General features: G+C 46.1%; 1 protein-coding gene across 1 annotated transcript in view; it reads left to right on the plus strand.

Annotated features, from left to right (window-relative positions):
• Positions 1-19669, plus strand: part of LOC138498061 (casein kinase II subunit alpha-like) — a 563172-nt gene that overhangs the window by 411469 nt on the left and 132034 nt on the right. Inside the window, exon 10 of the mRNA XM_069621907.1 lies at positions 8576-8676. Coding sequence (XP_069478008.1) covers positions 8576-8676 — 101 coding nt within the window. The remainder of the gene's footprint in view (positions 1-8575; positions 8677-19669) is intronic.

Below are 19669 nucleotides of genomic sequence, written 5' to 3' on the forward strand. Positions count from 1 at the left end.
GGCAGACCAAAGAAACGAAATACGTTCCTAAGGAACAATGAGGCCAAAGTCGGAGCAGAGGGCAAACCCACACAAGGAACGAAGAGTGCCATTTTTGTGAAATAATCAATTACCACCCAGATGGTATCAAAACCGTCCACAGGTGGCAGGTCCACGATGAAATGCATAGAGACCATGTACCATGGTTTGTGAGGAACCGGGAGTGACTGTAGCAAACCCATAGGTTTAGACCGGGAGACCTTACATTGAGCACACACAGAACAGGAGGCCAGATAGCGAACCACGTCCTGTGACATAGACGGCCACCAGGCCCAACGCCGAAGCAAGTCCAGGGTCTTCTTTTGGCCTGGATGAGCCGCTATCAAGGACTCATGGGATAAAGCAAGGGCTTTGAGACGTGCTTTCCCCGGGGGCACAAACAGGCGGCCCTGAATATAAGGAAGTCCTCGTACAACATCAAGGTTTAGGACTACACATTCTTCTTTATGTGTATTCACCCAGTCCGCGATTAAAGAACGGAGCAAAGGACGTGGAGTACATGCACATACGACCCTAGAAGGCAGCAGAAGAGGGCATTCGGGTTTGCTTTGCTCCGAGTGAGAGGGCAGGCGAGACAAGGCGTCGGCACAAACGTTGAGACGGGCTGGCCTATATGTGATGGTGAAATTGAACTGGGAAAAGAAGAGGTGCCAACGGGCCTGTCGGGCAGTGAGACACTTCATTGATTTGAATGCCAATAGACTCCGGTGGTCCGAGAAGACAGTAACCGGATGACGGGCCCCCAATAGATGATGTCGCCATTCGGCGAAAGCGTCCTTGACTGCCAGCAATTCTCTTTCCGTGATAGGATAGTTGCGTTCGTATGGTGTCAGTTTCCTCGAAAAGAACGCCACCGGATGGATCTCACCCGAATCCTGACAGGGTTGCGACAGAATAGCCCCGATGGCCATCCCAGAGGCATCAGCTTCCACAAAAAATGGCAGGAGCAGATCGGGATGTTGCAGCACTGGCGCTGAAGAAAAAGCCGCTTTTAAGGCCTCGAAGGCAGATTGCGCTTCTGGTGTCCATCGGTATGGCTTTTTTGAGCTAGTTAAAGCCGTCAAAGGAGCTGAGATGGTAGAAAATTAAAAGATAAAGCGCCTGTAAAAGTTCGAGAACCCCAGGAATGACTGTAGGGCTTTGGTTGTAGTAGGGACAGGCCATTCCAAAACGGCCTTGACCTTAGACTGGCTCATCCGGATACCCCGGTTGGTAAGGTCATAACCTAGAAACTCAACCTCCGATGAATTGAAGATACACTTCTCGGCTTTGATGAAGAGATGGTTCTCTCTCAGCCTTTGTAAGACGAATCTCACATGTCGAGTGTGTTCAATCTTGGATGAGGAGTAAATCAGTATATCGTCTAGATAGACCACAACAAACCGGTCCAGACAATCGTGAAATACATCATTCATGAAGGCTTGAAAGGTGGCCGGGGCGTTACACAACCCGAAGGGCATCACTAGGTATTCGAATAACCCATAGCGGGTCTTGAAGGCGGTTTTCCACTCGTCCCCTTCTCTTATGCGGACTAGGTTGTAAGCACCCCGCAGATCAAGTTTGGTAAAGATCACGGAGGAACCCAGCTGATCCAAGAGTACTGAGATCAGGGGAAGAGGGTACTGGTTCTTGACTGTGATGGCGTTTAATGCCCTATAATCAATACAAGGGCGAAGGTCACCCTCTTTTTTTAGGAACAAAAAACAGTGGAGACGCTGCCGGTGATCTCGATGGTCTGATGAACCCCGTATCCAATGCCTTGTCAATATACTCCTTTAGCACTTTGTCTTCTGGCAGTGTGAGCGAATAAACCCTGCCGGCAGGTATTTTAGCCCCCGGTACCAGGTCGATAGGACAATCATACGGCCTATGTGGGGGCAACTGTTCTGCTCCACCTTTATCGAAGACGTCCCGAAAAGAAGCGTATTCCACAGGGATGCTAGGTTCAAGGGCATTAGTAATGGCACCAATCAAGGCCATCGAGGCCACCAGGGCTTGACAGGAAGTGCCGGAAATGCTACTAGTCTGAAAACAGCTTTCGTTACAGACAGAGGAAGGAAACTGTACCACCTTCCTGGCCCAGTCAATGTCAGGATTGTGATGTTGTAACCACGGAATGCCCAAAATTACACGAAGCTGGGGGGCCTTAATTAGGTTGAATGTGAGTGTTTCGGTATGTCCATCGTTCGTCTGCATACGGACGAGGGACGTACTTTGAGTAACCAGACCCGAGACCAGAGAAGAGCCGTCTACCGCATGTACGGCTTCAGGTTGTGGTTTAGAAACCACAGGAACGTTATTGCTCAGGGCATAATCATAATCCATATAATTCCCAGTAGCACCGGAATCAATTATAGCCTGAGAAGAGAAAGAACAGTCAGTCGAAGTGGTAAATACCACTGGCAGACTGACAGGTACGGTAACTGCCATATTTGAGTCCAAAGATAATACCCCCGGCATAGGGACTCCTGCTATCGCCGGGTTCTGGCGTTTCCCGCCTTCTTAACGGGTCTCTTTGGACAATCCTTGAGGTGGTGCTCCGACGAACCACAGTACATGCATAAATTGTTGGATCGACGGTGTTCACGTTGTGCAGGAGACAACGGACCACGTACCGCCCCAATCTGCATAGGCTCAGAAGAAGCAGAGGAAGGAGGGTTAACAGAATCAAGGGGAAGGGGAACTGGAGTCGTATTTTTCCGTTCTCCCTTCCGTTCAGATCTTCTAGCATCTATTTGTAGTACTAAATCAAGTAACTCCCCAAATGTAGTAGGAATCACCGGCACAGTAGCAAGGATGTCTTTTAACTCCTCAGACAATCCTTTGTAAAATACCGCAGATTTCTTTTCTTCCGGCCAATCCGTCTCGGCTGCCAGCTGATTGAACCTAGTGAGGTATGTAAACAGGGAAGACGTACCCTGGCGTAAATTCAAGAATTCTAGATCCGTGGCTTGAGACTTGTACCGGGTATCGAATACCCTATTCATGGCTGTAATAAGAGCATCACAGTCATACAAAACATAGCTATTGGATTCAAGCAAGGGATTAGCCCAAGCTGCCGCCGTCCCTCCGAGGTGCGAAAGGATAAAGGCCGCCTTTGTGGTGGAATTGGGAAAGGCCGAGGGGCGGCAAAGAAAATGCAATTTGCATTGATTGATAAATGTCCGGTACTGCTTTGGGTCACCCGTAAAGCGTTCCGGAGGAGCCAACGGGAATTGGGTGGCCATCAGAACAGGGCCCGAGGTAAACCCAGAGGCGGAGGCTGAATGCGTTCCTGAACCTGAAGCAGTAGCACCAGACGGATCAATTCCCAGTGTCTGGGGTGCAGGAAAGGGCCTTATGTTGTCAATCCGTTGGTGTAAGGCATCATGTGCGGCAGACATGTCTGCCCGTAGTTCGGATACCAAATGAACTAGAGTGGCCAACGGATCCGCTTCTTCCATGGCTTCTGATTTTGTTACTCACCGGACGGGAAGTAAACCAATCGGTGGCCGGAAGACACAGGACTGCACTATTGATTGAAGAGCTAGGTCGGGGCCTCCAACCTAGCCTCCTCTCTGTGAGGGCACAAGACCTTTTTAACGATATGACCCTCTGCTGGGTAGGACCAGGCAGATGGACTGATCGCTCAAAAGGGCGGGGAGGACACGCCGCCAAGAACCCAGCTGTAAAGGAAAAAACAAGAGGTGAGCAATTGGAACTGTAAGAAGAATCCTTTCCCTTGATACTTCTTTCTAGTAGTACCTGAGCTATGCCCTCCCCTTGTTTAAGGCAACCGGAACCACCTATAAGTAAGAAAGGAGAATGTCACCTATACTAATGATAGTGGTCGCTTAGCTACGAGGTATGGAATCATAAATTAGAGAACCCTTACCACGGCTGTGTTGTTGAATCTGAGTTATCCCAAAGGAGTTCAAAAACGGAAGTGCAAAATAAGAAATGGGTAGGTTAGTTAGGGAACTAAACCCGGGCGGAACGAGGGCCGCGCTAGAGTCGAGTGGGTGCACTCTCTGCAAGGCGTCCCTGTGCACTACTGGAGGATGTCCAACGGAAGTCTGTTTGTGGAGATGATGGGAACAACAACCATAAGAGGCACAAATGGAATTGGAGAATTGTAGGTGATGGTTTCGGTGGCAGGCAAAGGCAGTCCGTGATGGAGTAAATAGGTCTGGTACACAGATAAGTGGTTTTCCAAAAGCGGCAGGCAGAGGCAGTCCGTGAAGGAGAAAACAGGTCTGGTACACAGGTAAGAATAGTTTTCCAAAAGCGGCAGGCAGAGGCAGTCCGTGAAGGAGAAAACAGGTCTGGTACACAGGTAAGAATAGTAGGATCGAAGACGGAACTTCTAAACACCGGGATGCAACTTTAATCAGAAGCAGCGTCTTTCCCGGTTGTGCGGTTTAAATCGGGAAGGGGAAAGGCGGAACCGGACGAAACCGAGGTTCACGCATCATCGCCCATCTGCTGAGAGCGGGAGGCTGGGAGTCGTAGTTCAACTTGCCGCTGGGCGCCGCGGAGTGAGCCGAGGCCACTATTTTCCAGGGCAGTTGCCAGTGGGCGTAGAATGGATTTGCAATGTGACGCATGCTATAATCCTCCTCCGTACCTGCCGAGGCGTAACAGTAGTTCGCTTGTTCTCACTAGAGACTTGCAGCATCTTCTTTTTGCAGAGTTGATTCCAGCTCTGCCCTTCACAAGCCTAACAGCTTGTGGCCCAACAGTGATTCTTTTTCTACAAACTCTCTAAAACTTGGTGCAAGAGTTTTGTGCTATCTAAAGAAGTGCCTCAGCTCCACAGGCATTGCTCAAATTGACTTTGGCTGTCCTGGCTCCCTGCAGGCTCTTCTGACCCATTGACTTTGATTCTAACTGTCATAGGTGGTGCATAGGTTTAACTTGTATTGCTGGGAAAGATCTAATCTAGACTTCATTGGGAGATTGAAAAGTATTCACATGCTCTGAGAACCTGTTAACCTTTTTCCTTCCCCAATCTGTTCCTTTTCCACAACCTCAGAATTGCATTAAGTACCAACAGTGATCTATCAATGGAAAACATTGTCCTAGTAATTGAGGTTATCTTATGGTGTAGGAAGTGTGTTGAGGCATCCCAAAAGGGTATCTACTTGCTTATCTGAAATCTGAGGAAGTTGTGTGAAGTGTATTTCGATTGTTGCACATTGCCCTTTTTAAAGAAGGCTTATTTAAAACTGACCGTTAAATAAATAAATCATTATTTTAATAGAAAACCTTGAGTGTAAGTGTTATTTGGATACTTGTAATTGTGAATCTCAGTGTTACATCTCTACAGCTCACATGTACCCCTCTTGAGATAGGTCTGGCTGCTCAGTCACTCTACCAACTTGTGTAGTACAGTCCTATACCAAAAGGTGGGTTAACCAATACCAAGAGGACAAGCCTGGTGTAGTCTCCCACAGGGTTACTGCATACAATCTTGCCTAATACCCTATACCCTTGTGACTCTCCTACCCCCCCCTTCTGCCACTGAGAACACTCATGCTCCAAGAATAAGGGAAAGACTTCGAAGGATTGGGCCTTTTGCCTAGAAAAGAGAATAAGTGTTGCAAAAGAAGTTGGTTGGTAACTGTAACTGAGAGTGAACAGTTACACAAGTCATTACTTACCTTAGAAATGTTTTGCCATTCACAAAAGTATATGTAACCGCTTTTTTTCCTTAGAAATTGTTTCGTCATTCGTACAGAAAGTAGATGTAAGGGTATATTACTCACCTGTGATTTGGTTGTGCCTCTTCCCAAGAGTAATGCTGTTGGTTTCACTTCACTATTCCTGTTAGGATTAAGGTTTGAGCATCCCCCAACTGGGTCTTGCTTCCCCTGATTTGCCGTTAGCCTGTCCAGAATGAGTCTGCATTAGGTTTTACCTACCTAGAATAACCTTGAGTCATTCATAAAGAGTAACATTGGGTTTTGCTCTCCCCGGTCTGTTTTAGACAGACACAAAAGCAGCCTTAGGTTTACACTTGCCTTTAAGTTGGTTATAGCTCCTGTAAAAAGTCTTTAGGTTTTTTCGCTACATTGAGTTCTGAACTTGTGGCTGCAACAGACACCTGTCGAATGAGATTAGACCCTGTTCTGAATGGGGGGGAAAGGACCTTAGCGATACATATCTGGATTATATGGCAGATCTAAACCACTCTTTGAAGGAACTGGGAATAACTCATGAGACTGGGTGCGGGGACCTTCATCCGGCCAACTTGTTATGGCAGACAACCAAGTGTCCAACTGAACTAGTGCCAGGGGCCTTCCTTCAGCATAACCTTGGTGCAAGTGGAAGCAAGATACAACCTCTTGTCCGTGAAGGTCTCCTGGTATTTGCGGTCTGCCGCTCTGGAGAGGCACAGGACCTCAGGAGATGGCTCAGATTGTAGTTCACCTCAGGGCTGGTTGATCCCACCAGCCAAAGGGAAGGAGTCGTCCTCTTAGGAGCTCCCCTGTCGCATAGAAAACGGTGTCGGGATAGTAGTGGTAGCTTCACAGTGTTGCAAAGGGTCTGCAGGTGTCTGGTCGTCGTCTTCTTCTAGCAGTAGTGTGGCCCTTCTATGCATTACCGAGGCTGACTAACAGCCTGTGAGTAATAAGACACAATAGTCACTAAGGTAAAACCACTGCCACCAGCCATTCAAGTAAACTTGACATTGTAGGTAAGTAAGAAAGGGGATACATTGTAGCCCCCAGCACTTCCCATAAGGTAGTGTGTTCTGGCTCACTTTAAAAATAGGGGACATGAATCCCACTTTACTTCTTCAGAACCTCAGTTCACCCAAGAAATAACAGAATTAAAAGGAAGCCACTGCATTTAAAATGCTGTGTGCTGCCATGGTATATTACAGTCGGCCCAAAGTTATAGGAAACACCAATCATACACTATGGAAAAGGTCACCCATAAAAAGAGTAAGACTAGGTGAGAGGGCAAAAAGATTCCTCTTCACCCAGGGACAAGGTAAAATAATGACCCAGACCAAGCAGAAAGTTCTGGGCTTGACACAGGTCAGGAAGATTTATTATGATTATGAAAATCTTACCTAACTTCTTTCACTCCCTGTCTGTACTGATTGTGTGACTAAAATGTTCCACTTTTAGGTGCACGTATCCCATAATAGCATGGTGATATCCAGAAATGTGACTATATGTGTATGTGCTTACCTCCGTTTAGGAATCCCTTTTCTCCCCCGCCACATGCTTTCAGGCATAAGTCTTTCATTAGTGTTTTTGTACTTGACCTCTTAATGTGCACTTATGATTCCTTATTATATATTTGTATAATGCATCTGTTGCTTAGTATACCGCACAGTGTATTTTCTTGGACTATCTGTTGGGACTACCTGTACATGCCTATTAGCCTTCTGCCTTCGCCTAAGTGAAACCAAGACTGCGCTGCCATTGCTACCCCTCACGCCATAGTGTTTTTGTATTGTGTGGTTAGAACCCTATGTTGCAGTTAAGATAGATGCTTTTGCACCCCTCATTAGAGAGTTGTTGACAATCTCCCCCCAACGTGTGGGTCTTGCCAAGTACGTTAACCTTCTCTGCTCTTCCACTAAAAGCAACACACCCATTGTTTAAACCCAAGGGTGTCCTTTAATTTCAGATCGATAAACTGGACACTTTCCGGGTGGTGGTAATAGAAGAGGCAGGAGGTTTAATAAAGCAATTTCTATTACACCAATGCCAAAATGGCCACTGCAATCGGTAGCAATAACGCTGAACCAGCAGGGAATCGCCAAGCGGATATTTTAATGTTGGCATCTGCCACAAAGTTTGCGTGCAGTAAAGAAGGGTTTCGTCTGTGATATCCACATTTTTGACAATTCATTTAGAACAGGTATACATTTTACAGGCACCATTGCCTTGTCACAGTCTGTCGTATACATTAGCAGCCTTGGTATAACCCTTCCATGATAGGATAAGACAGCCTGTTAATATACAGTGCAATGTGCGTGTGAATCTTCTCAAAATCCCGGGCCAGAAAATAAGTTATTTACCTGTAGGTATAACTCACGAGCACGGATCGCATTCATTAGTTTACTTTCTGCACTGTCCCCTTCCCCCCAGGTTTGCTATTTCATTACAACACTCTCCGGCGCCTGAATCCAAGGATGGCCACAGAGGTGGTAGAAGGTGGTATGGGTCAAATGGCCCAAAAGGATGTAAATGGCCTAGAGAGCCAATGACCTTTGGGGTGGTTTACACTGTGTTTTCTAAATGGGGTTTTAAAAAAAGAAAAACATTGATTTACTTACCTGACGGGGATATTATGAAAGATGCCTACGCTGGAGTACAACTGTTTACAGTTAAGTAACATGTACTGTGTGAGATTACTCTGGTCATTTCTAGAATTTGAGGGTATATTGGACATGCCTGATCCATTTGCTGCTGCCAGTACACAAGATACACTCTCACCCTATTGTGCCTTTATTCTCCACATGCCACAGGGGCTTCTTTTAAGATGTATTTACTTGTGTAATATTTGTCACTGTCTTTTTTTCTCATCAATGCAGCTTGTACGAATTGCCAAGGTCCTGGGAACAGAAGACTTGTACGACTACATCGACAAATATAACATTGAACTAGATCCACGATTTAATGACATTTTGGGCAGGTCAGTAGTGCTGCATGTTAAAACAGATTTCGCCATAGGAAGAAGCATCACCAAATGTACTGTGGAAACACATTGGTATTGCAACTCAACAAGATAGTTGTGCTCAAAAGGTTTGCCAGCCCCAGAATAGTGGTAACGGGTGGGCTGGCATTAGTCTAATTTATGACCAGGTCCTCCTTGGCAGGCACAGCGATTGTACCATATGTGGGTTTCCCCAAGCTCCTATGAGACCTGGTTGGTTTAGGTCATGATTGATCTGCACTGCATCCAAGGTTGTTTGCGTTTTGCACTTGATCGTTATCCGAGTATACTGCAATCATAAGACCCAACTCAAAATTCGCTATTATGCAGTAGAAATGGGGAGCCTGCAGGTACCCGATCTGAAGAATGATGATATGGCCAGTGCAGCAGATAGAATGAAGAGTATGGGGCCCTACTGATGAGGTGCAAAAGGCATAGCCCATTCACTCGCAGCTGGCTTAACATTCTGTATGGCGTCTGCATTACTCTGTTTCGAGTATAGGGTTTCCGTCACTGCCCTGCATGACTCTTACATTCTGAAATGGAACCAGGACTTCAACCTTGCAATTTAGCAATACCATCTGACCATTCATGTTTGTTCCATCCCCTTCGACCGAATCCTACACTGCTGTCCCCTTTATACTGTGCTTTTTCTTGAATATGTGGATGTTATGAAATACAAAGGCCCTCTTTTGCCACCTTTTCCCATCTGTTCATCTGCCTCTGATTCACCAGCTACTCCACCCACAGGTCATGACCAGTGGAGAACCTTTTGACTAACAGGACAGATAAAACAAAAAAAAACACATGGTGGTAAAAACACCTCTAGAGTCTTCTGCTCCTGGGCACATCCCATCGACTCTTATTCGTCTGTGGCAAAGAAACAATTGGCCGCAAGCAGTTGATGGTCCCGCCCAGAAACAGACCCTCGTTAATCAGCAGGTAAGGGCAAGCTAGTGATGAAAAACACCATCTACAGGTTGTGTTCCAATTGCCAGCAGGTACGTATTCGTTGACTAGGAACCGTCCTATAGCGGGACGTATCAACAGAAGAAGACTGTCCATGAGCGAAGTCTCAGTAGCCAAAACCTCAGCAGCAAGCACCCCATCAATAGTTCCATTTACTAAGCTACTACAGCATGGGGATACTGGTCATGACCAACATGTCTTCAAAGTCATAGACCATGGACAATTTGTTGACCCTTACCAAATATGTCTACCGAATACTATCTGCATGAGACGCCTATCCCTTAGAGGAGTCACAGTTCAAATCTTCTGGTCAGCCCCTTTGCATTGTCTTTTCTGTTAGGGGGATTTTTCAAGTATCTTCTGGCAAGGGTTTAGAAAAACCAACCTGTAGTATTAGGCAGAGTATACCACGCTGGACTTAACTGCTTGGCCTGGTTAGCATGAGAAGAGTCAACTTCCCTCTGTGGACGGGGTGGGGGAGCAGGTCCGGCTAAAGTTAGTCAAGCCAGAACTAACTTTTGCTGCTTGTTAGATGAGAATTTCCCAGTAATGATACATCTTCCTGACCTGTGTCAACCCCAGAACCTTTTGATTTTACTGGTGGATTATTTTTCCTTGTACCTTTGTGAGTGGCCACCTTTGTTACACTCACAGAATCTTTTACTCGTTTTATGGGTGTTTTCTTTAAGACTCTCCATAGTGTCTTTTAAAAATGATCCTCTTTGACAACTTTTTGCCCAAGAAGTGCCTATTGTTACTGGGTTGCCCTAAGGACTCCCCTTTTAACTTTATCTGGCTAGCCTTGTGAGAAGTAGAGTTCCCAAGGGTAGAAAGGATTTTTGGATCTTGTTTACATGTTATTTGGTGAAACCAGCACTCCACCTTATGTGGAGTGCTGGGGAGATAAAAATGTATCCCCTTTCACACTAAAACTGTAACAATTCTGTTACAGGTACAAGCTTATCTTCAATGGATGGTGCCAGTGATACCTTTTTATTAATTCGGTGTACCTTTACCGTGGGCTGTTTGCACAGCCGCGGTAAAGGCCCCCATGGGTGCTCATTTTACCAAAATTGTCACTGTATTTTGTTTTTGCCATTTTATTGTTCCTTGTCCTTTCTTGTTCCTTCCTCTGACCTCCAGGGCAGGACATTCCTTTGTGTGATGAGTTTTATCTTTGGTGGGAGTCCTGTGTACTCCATGCTCAGGCTCCAGAGTGTCTGTGAAGGCAGAAAGTGAGGGAGGAGCCAAGCCCTTTGTCTTCCAGCCTGAGTGCGAGATTCCAGTTTAAACTGGAAGGCTGGCTGTCCTGAAAGGATTGCCAACCCCGCAAGTTTTGAATGTTGCAAGGCTGTTTGATTGGCTGGTTCCCTGCATAAAAGTCAGAACCTGGAAGAGATAGTAGACCACTGGAACCAAAACCGAAGAGCTGAAACTAAAAGAAGCCCGTAGCTGCCGACGACCTCCCAAGTACTTTTAAAGTTGATTCTCACAGGCTTAACAGCTAGTGACCCTACAAGTGATTTTTCTAAAAACTTCTACCAACTCTCTAACTTTGCAAGACTTGTATCTAAGAAGTGCCTCAGCTTCATAGGCTGTGCTCCAATTGATTGTGGCTGTCCTGGCTCCCTGCAGACTCTTCTAGCCCATTGACTTTGATAGGTTGCCAGACATTTGGTCGAAAAAAATTGGTCGACCAGACAAATGGTCGAACCAATGTGGTCGAAAACCAAATGGTCGATTTTTTTTTTTTTATTTTAACCCTTTTTTTGGGGGGGGGGGTCCCCCCAACCCCCTTTTTTTCTCTAAACACCCCTTTTTTAACTAAACGAAAACCCGAAAAATAAATATATAAATAAAAAAAAAATCGACCATTTGGTTTTCGACCAAATTGCGTCGACCAAATTGCAGTCAACCAGTTTTTTTTCGACGAGTTGACTGGACACCCTTTGATATTGTTTGTCCCTCAAAGGTGGTAACTTGTTTTAGACTGTTACTGCTGTGAAAGGCTTGTCTAGATTTCATTGGAAGATTCAAGTATCCTCACATATACTGAGAACCTTTTTAACCTTTTCCTTCCTTAAAACCTTTCCTTTTTGCAACCTCACAATCTGCAAAGTATAACTAGTGTGATCTATAAATTCCGTTACTGTCCTTGTGAGTGAAGTCACCTCAGGGGGTAGGAATTGTGTAAGAAGCATATCCAAAGATTATCCACTGACTTGTTCTGATTCTGAAAAGTAATTTTAAAGTGTATTTACATTGTTATACGAATTGCCTTTTTAAAGAATTCCTATTTGAAAATATCTGTTAAATAAATAACTATAAACTGTTACTTGGCTACTTGTATTTACGGATTTCATCTGTACAGCTCTACAGCTCACATTTACCCCTCTTGGGATAGGCCTGGCTGTTCAGTCGCACTACCAACTTGTGTAGTACCGACTTTTACCATAAGGTGGGTTACCTAATTCAAAGCAGATAAGTGTTTTATAGTCTCGCACAGTGTGACTGCATCAATTCTTACACGCACCAACAAAGGACACCTATCGCCCGGTCAATCTTTGTCGTTTCCTGCAGTCCCACAATCTGGTGAGGGCGTCTGGGCCAGTTGGATCAGATCTCTGGAGTGTCCTTACGGTTTCAGCAAAGATTTGAATGGATTCGGCCTTTCCACGACGTGGCACTCGAAATGGGCATCAGGGCTCCTGGTATTGGGGTTCCGCAGCTCTCGAAGCTCCTAAGACCTCAGGAGATGGCCTGTTTCAAAGTCTGTCTTGGGACCGTTGTTGTTCCCACCAGCCAAAGGAAAGGAGTCGTCCCCTTCGGAGCTCCTCTGTCACATAGAAAACGGGGTCAGAGCAGCAGTGGTCGCTTCTCTGTCTTGCAAAGGGTCTGAAGGCGTCTCTGGTTGTCTTCCTTTTCGGTTACTTCTGTTTCCTGTGGTCGACTTGCTTTACACTCCAGAAGCCTCACCTTTTAGACAGTTGCAGCACACACTCCTCTGCAATCTCTCTCAGCATTTTAAAGAAAGGTGTATTTGGCTAGCCAATCAAGACAGCCAGACCCCCTGTGGGAGCTGGACCTATTCAGGCTTTCTAGCAGCCAAAGGACAGGGGTGGAAGACTCCTCCCCAACTTCCTGCCTGCCAGTCTCTTTGGAGCCTAGGCGGGGACATCCTAGGGTTCCCGCCAAAGGCGAAACACACACAGAGGCCTACTCCCCCCATTGCGGTAGAAGAAGAGCTGACAAAGAACAACCATGCTAGTAATGGCGAAAAAAGAAGGGGGCTCCTGAGTTGGTACTCAGGTGCCCTTATTGTGCACTACCGAGGCTATGGTAAAAACCACACAAAAGTTGGTAGGACATGTCCAATACCATCAGCCATAACTAGGAGACTGTCTATTTGACATAAATGTCACAAGAGCAGAGAGAGGGGGGATTGTAGGGATCCCCTTGGCACTCCACATAACGTGGTGTATGCCAATCTTTCAGACTATAATGTTTTTGGAGAGATACTAGAACAGGGATGTTTCAGGACCATCCATCACTTCGTGCCTTTCCAGAAACACTGGAGCCTGGACGAGCTTCAGGGTTGAAGCCCGGCAAAGGCAAAACACACAAAGGACTCCAACCTGATACTAACAGCAGAGAAAAAGCCTAGAAGAAACTACCTAACAAGAAATGGCGTAAAAAGGAGACAGGCCATTTTGGGAAAATGGTCACCCTTGGGTGCAGCACTACAGCTGAGGTATCAGCATGCAGATACATCACCAGGTAGTAAAAAAGAAACCACTGCCACCAGCATTTCAAATGAGTTAGTGTAGCAAAATGTAGCATGAGGAATGGGTTAAAGGAGTTACTATGTAACCCCCCAGTACTCCACATAGGGTGGTGTGTGCTGGACCCGCAAAGTAAAGATAAGTAAGATGGGGGCCATCTTGCTATTCCCGGGAACAGTAGTTCACCCAAGAAAATGTAGTTAAAGATTAAGAGAAGTCCAAGGGCCTTATCAGTGGCACTGCACAAAAGGTGCTGTGTGTCACAATGCAAATTCTCCTTAACAAATTGGGAGATGTGCTCCACTACTGGGGAGACATCCGGAGGGAACTTGAATGGGCATGTCATTGTTTTGGGGCAGCGGAGCCCTTGGCGAATGCGCCCGTACTACAACCTCTACCTCGATTAAAGGCCCTTTGAAAGCTGGATTGATAGGGGGTTGATTGTGAAGTGGCGGAACACTGTGGCAGAAAACCAAGGTGATGAAGATCGTTGGTGATGAAGATTGTTGGGAGTAGCTGCTTTGTGTTTTGTTGGGCGGTATGCAGACCATCAAAAGAAACGACGAATGGGTGGAGCTTAGGGCCTCCATACCTCTTAAAGGCATCTGTATATATGGCAGAACGCAGCTCATTAAGGGCAGTGTTGCTGGGTCCCTTAGGGTCCTCCTTTTATGATTCTTTTTCTGTATCCTCAAGTAACTACCGTCCTTTGTCTCTAGGTGTGCCTGAGTGAAACCAATTCCAATTAGCCGGCTGGCTATCCTGGAGGACAGCCACCCGGCAGTGTGATTGACAGCCTAGGGCTGTGAATAAATAGGAACTTGCATAAAAAGTGAGGTTTTTGTTGGGACTAAGAGCAGTCTCGACCACAAGAGGATATCCTCCGAAGCAGAAGACTAGGGAAGGTGCCAGCAGCACACTCGTGGACCACAAAGTGTCCTGTGAAGCCCTGCAGCTGTGCTGATACCGTTTTCAAATGGACAGGGAAGACCCGTAAAGTACGACTTCCTCCCTTAGGCTGGTGGTACCAACTAGGCTCAGGACAACTTTATTTTGGGGGCAACCTTCGATTTGCTGCGACTCTCCAAGACTGCAGAATCCCAATACCCGGGGTACCTCCACCACCTGTGAGCATCATCTTCCAAAGTGCGAATCAAGTGGAAACACTTTGTCATTTGGTGCAAAACACGCAGGATCAATCCTATTGACTGCTCACCTTCTCACATAGTTCTTTACCTTCCTTGGAGTTCATTTAGCAGCACTATCGGCATACACCACCTCTCAGAGTAAAGTATCTTGGTAGAAAGTTCCTATAATTAAAGCCTTCCTGGTAGGGGTTACAAGATTACAACACCCATTTTCAGTTCCAACCCCCGGATTGGACTTGAATGTTGTACTTAGTAAACTCCCTTACTAATCCCCCTTAAATCCAGCAGTAACGGTATTACTGCCAGGAATACCGCTCCGTCCAGACCCTGCAAAATTAGCACCGGACCAAAAAGGGACTGGCGTTAATACAGCCAGCGGTAGCACAGCTGACGTTATTACAGTCGGCGTTAACACCGCTGACAATACAGTGCATTATCACAGACCTATCACAACCCCATTTCCAGCAGTATTACCGCCCAAAAACCAGCGATAATACAGCTGGATTTGCCTCCAGCTGGAGGTAAATGAACCCAGGTGCTAGGAATAAAGATACAGGTGCATATAATGCACACCAGAGGGCTAGAAAAGACACTCCCAGCCCCAAGCACACTTCAACACCTTGTTGCCATTCTCTGCTGGGAGCTTTAACATGCAGTTCCACATGCTGCACCTGGAGCTACAGATGCTGGACAACCAGGGCAAGTGCACAGGGAGCGCAGGAAGGGGGAGGGGCAGAATGAGGATGAGGAGGAGAAGGAGACCAGCCCCAGCAAGGCGTACACCCATCCCCAGGGTCAGGCTATCACCCTGGGCCCTCAGTGACTTCCAGATAGTAACTGAGTGCCAACTGGATCGGGTGACCATCACAGAGCTTCTGGCCATGTTACAAAATGACATTAGTAGCAGGATTGCCATCAGCACAGCAGTGCCCCCACTAGTCAAGCTGGTGGCAGTCCTGCAGTTCCTGGGGACGGGCACCTTCCAGCACTCTGTGGCCATTATGCATACCATGGCCCAATCGACATTCGGTGCAGTCCTGGGCCAGGTGCTGGATGCCCTGCTGCGCCATGTGAACCTGCACATGGCACTGCCCGCCACCCAGGCCCAGGCGAATGACCTCAAGGCACAGTTCTATGCCATTACACAAGTGCCCAATGTCATTGCAGCCATCGACTGCACCCATATTTTAATGGTTGCGCACCTAGCCCATGAGGCAGTCTTTCGGAACCGCAAGCACTGCTATTCTTTGAATGTGCAGATGACCTGTCGGCCTGACCTTAACATGAGCCACTGCTGTGCCCGCTACCCTGGATCCACCCACGACTCCATGGTGCTACGCAACGGCACACTGCCGGCCTACATGGAGAGGCACAGGGGACAACGGACCTGGATAATGAATGAGTAGAAACACTGATAAAAATGCATGTTTGAGAAGAATTAAAACTGGGTGGGGGCGTGAATCGCCACAGGAAGCATTGCATGGCAATAGGAAGTACACTGACAGCACCTGCACCATTAGCGGGGCATCCAAGGACGCATGCACACAGCCGCCACACCTGCACCCACCCTTGGGGATGGACCCACATCACTGCAAACACAACACATCAGACCACCATGACCAGAATGCACCTGGAATGTGCTGCAGTGCCGATCCACACCCCATCATCCAACAGCAAGTCCACCCACGGCCCCAGATAGGAATCCGAGGTGAGAGGATACCACTCCCTATTCCCTAAAGTACTGCGTTAAATCAATACCGAGGAGTAAACATGTACATGAACATCAGAGCGAGTATCCCATCAGTACATTGATACATTTATCTTGCTATGCAATTCTGTAGGTTTGTCACTTCAATTCACACTTGTATAGCACAACCTGCTATTTAAATTACCCTGTTCAGTGAAAGGACAACTCGTTGTGCATTCCTCTCTTGACCTCAGTGCTCTCTCCACCCTCTTTTTCTCTGTTCCCTGGAAGTCTGAAAAGGGTTAATGGAGAGAGTGCAGCAGTACTATTCTCCTCCAATCTTAAAAGTGCCAAATGGCTGTGTGAGCATGCTAGGCAAGACAAGTTTTCTTTTTTAAATAAATTGCAAACCACAAGTAATCGGGATGATACTTTTACTAAGCTAACTATATCCTTTTTGGCAAAGACCAGTATATGTTAACTGCATATGTGCGTCCTACAATTCCCAAAAAGTATGTTTTTTTTACATAATGCATAATTACAGTATTGCTACTGTAAAACACTGCATGGTCTCCATTCCATGTTTAGGTCAGTGTCAACTACATTTAATTTTGTTGTGAAGATGCATCGTATTGACGAGTGAACTCTGATCCCCAAACTCCTTGTCCTTCGAGGAGCTCAGGAGGATAGCTCAGGGGCAACGTGCTCGCCTTAGAAGCAAGACGGCATGGAGCAACACTGGTTTGATCCTTGGGTCCGCGCTTAGAAATCTCTGGGTATTAAGCGTGTTATAAATAACCTACATATCTATCTTATCACTCTGTTGCTTTATACCATCAACCCTGAAAATGCGATGGCTGCAAACTACAATATTCCATCTAGTTTTCCCAATTCTCTGCCTGCTACCCCATCCACTCTGGTTAGTCTCTTAATTTATTTTCTCTTAATAATGAATACACAAGCCCGACTAAATATTTACGCAAAGTAGTGATCAATACTTTCATCCAGTCTGTCCAGCTACAGATCTACTGCAATACCATACAATGTAGTTGTCCTCCAGAGCTTGCTTTTCTCTACTATTGATTGCATTATATATTAGCACCGGCGGGAGAGAGCTGGCCAATCTGGAATCTGCAAGTAGCCACCTGCCTTTCATGCCGGCTTCCTGCGTCTTTAACCAACCTTCAAAAGGTCACTGGAAGTGGTGCCCCAAGCTGAATCTCCACTGAAGTGCCACACCTTGAGCCCCTCCTCTGCCTACTCACCTGTGCACCTCCCGGCTCGCCTTCAGTTCCTGGAAATGGTTCTTTTCCATTGCGGATATGTATAATTTCTTTATAAGGAAAGCATGAATTGTACAAAGTCTGGTTCCCTTTAAAACAAGAAATATCTGCACCACAGATGTGGTTCCACGTGCTAATAGCGATAAATATTGCTTTGATTGCCACACAGGGCTGGAATGCTGCGATTGGACCTACCATGCTCGTGCTTCAGGGCCTTTAGTGGCACTGCTGCCCACCAAAAGTGTTATTTAACGCTATAATAAAAACTGTTGATATCCACGACAGGCAAAGCCTGCCGCAACGCCACCGTATGCACTTAGTCTCAGGCTATTGTTGGGTAAGAATTGTTAAATAAAAACTTTTTATAACTGAAACCTTGAGTGTAAGTGTTACTTGGCTACTTGTATTTGCGAATTTCATTGCTACAGCTCACATTTACCCCTCTTGATATAGGCCTAGCTGCTCAGTCACACTACCAACTTGTGTAGTACAGACCTATGCCAAAAGGTAGGTTACCTAATACCAAGCAGAGAAGTGTTGTGTTGTCTCTTACAGTGTTACTGCATCAATTCTTACCTAACACTGGTTGCAGCGGTGGGGTTGGCCTAGAGTGGTTACATTGACTATTTGCTGTACTTGTGCCCATTTAAACCAGCCACAAGGCTAAGCTCCACCAGAAAGTGAAGCAATTGTAAAATGCCAAATATGGATAACTTTAATGAGGCAGCCCTGATTGTCCTAACAATAGAACAACTGAAAGATATGTACAAAACCAGGAGTCTTAAATGTAAATTGATTGTAAGGTTGTTAAATCACCAAAGTTTGGGTAGTAGGCCTGTAAAACCTACACACCCAAGTAATGTGGAAGATGATGAGGATGCTAGTTTAGAGTCGAGCTCCAATCTGGAAGAAGAGCCAGAGGAGTTAGAGGCACCTCCAGAAGGGAGATCCCCTCTGCCACAGCCTGCCCTTGTACCTTAGTCTCTTCCCATTGGGAACCCACAAGGTCTAAATCTAAGCCCAGAATATATTTCTCTTGAGCGACCAAGATTAGAGTTGGAATTCAAGAAACTAAATGTCCAAGCTGAAGCCAAACATCAAGAGGTGAATCTAAGAGAAAAAGAGATAATGATAATGATGTGTTATGCAACATGAAATGGATATGAGAAAGATGTCCCTCGATTCTGCTTCCCTTTCAGGGCCCTCTAGGTCTGCTAGTCCCAAGAGGCCTCGCCTGCCCACAGAAGTAGTGAGAATGTATGAACCTAAACTTGATGTGTTGGATTGGCTGGGTATGTTTGAATACACCTATGGTCTTCAAGGAATCAGTGGGAATTATGTAATTCCATGGCTCATGGCTAGGCTCCCCCTGAATGGCTGTGATGATGTGATGGAATTGGGTAACAGTGAGAGAAAGGATTATGAATCAGTGAATAGCCAGGTTTGGGAAAACTCCTTCCCAGTACCTTAAGAGGTTTAGGACCCTCAAAAAGACTAATGGTACACCTTGGGCTACCTGGGTATGTGAATGTTTGAAAAATGTAGATTGTTGGGTTAAGGGGTACAGATACTATGTGCCACTTACTTGTTGTAAAGGTACAAGTTCAGCGTGTTAATAAGGCAAGAATAACAACCAAGCATTCCTAGGGCCCCAAATCACAGCCATTCACCATCCATAACTCACAACATGTGAGAATCGAGAATGCTTTAAGATTATTTAGGTAGAGGTTATAAAGGTAGATGGTGAAATAGCAGAGTAGAAAACAGGTAATAGTGTTCATTTAGGAAACATAACAAAGAGCTACTTGCTTGAAAGGTTTTTTCGTTTGTAGGCTATTAAGTTAGCAAGGCTTTTTGTATTTTTTATCGTGCCCAGTGGCTGTAACAGCTGGCACAGCGCTGCCAAAGGGTAAGTTTCCAGGTCGGTGCGGAAAGACATGCACTGTCTCTGATACATTCAAGGTTAGGAATCTAAACTCACTGGGTGCCTCATCTGGGGAACAGACATGCACCATCTCTGAAAAAAACCCATTCGTTGATTTACCAAGAAGGATGGCTGGCGGTTTCAAAAGTCCCTTCTGATAAGTTATGCCTGCGAAGAGG

Source organism: Ambystoma mexicanum, chromosome 5q (assembly GCF_040938575.1).
Source record: "Ambystoma mexicanum isolate Mex_15411 chromosome 5q, UKY_AmexF1_1, whole genome shotgun sequence".
NCBI lineage: Eukaryota > Metazoa > Chordata > Amphibia > Caudata > Ambystomatidae > Ambystoma > Ambystoma mexicanum.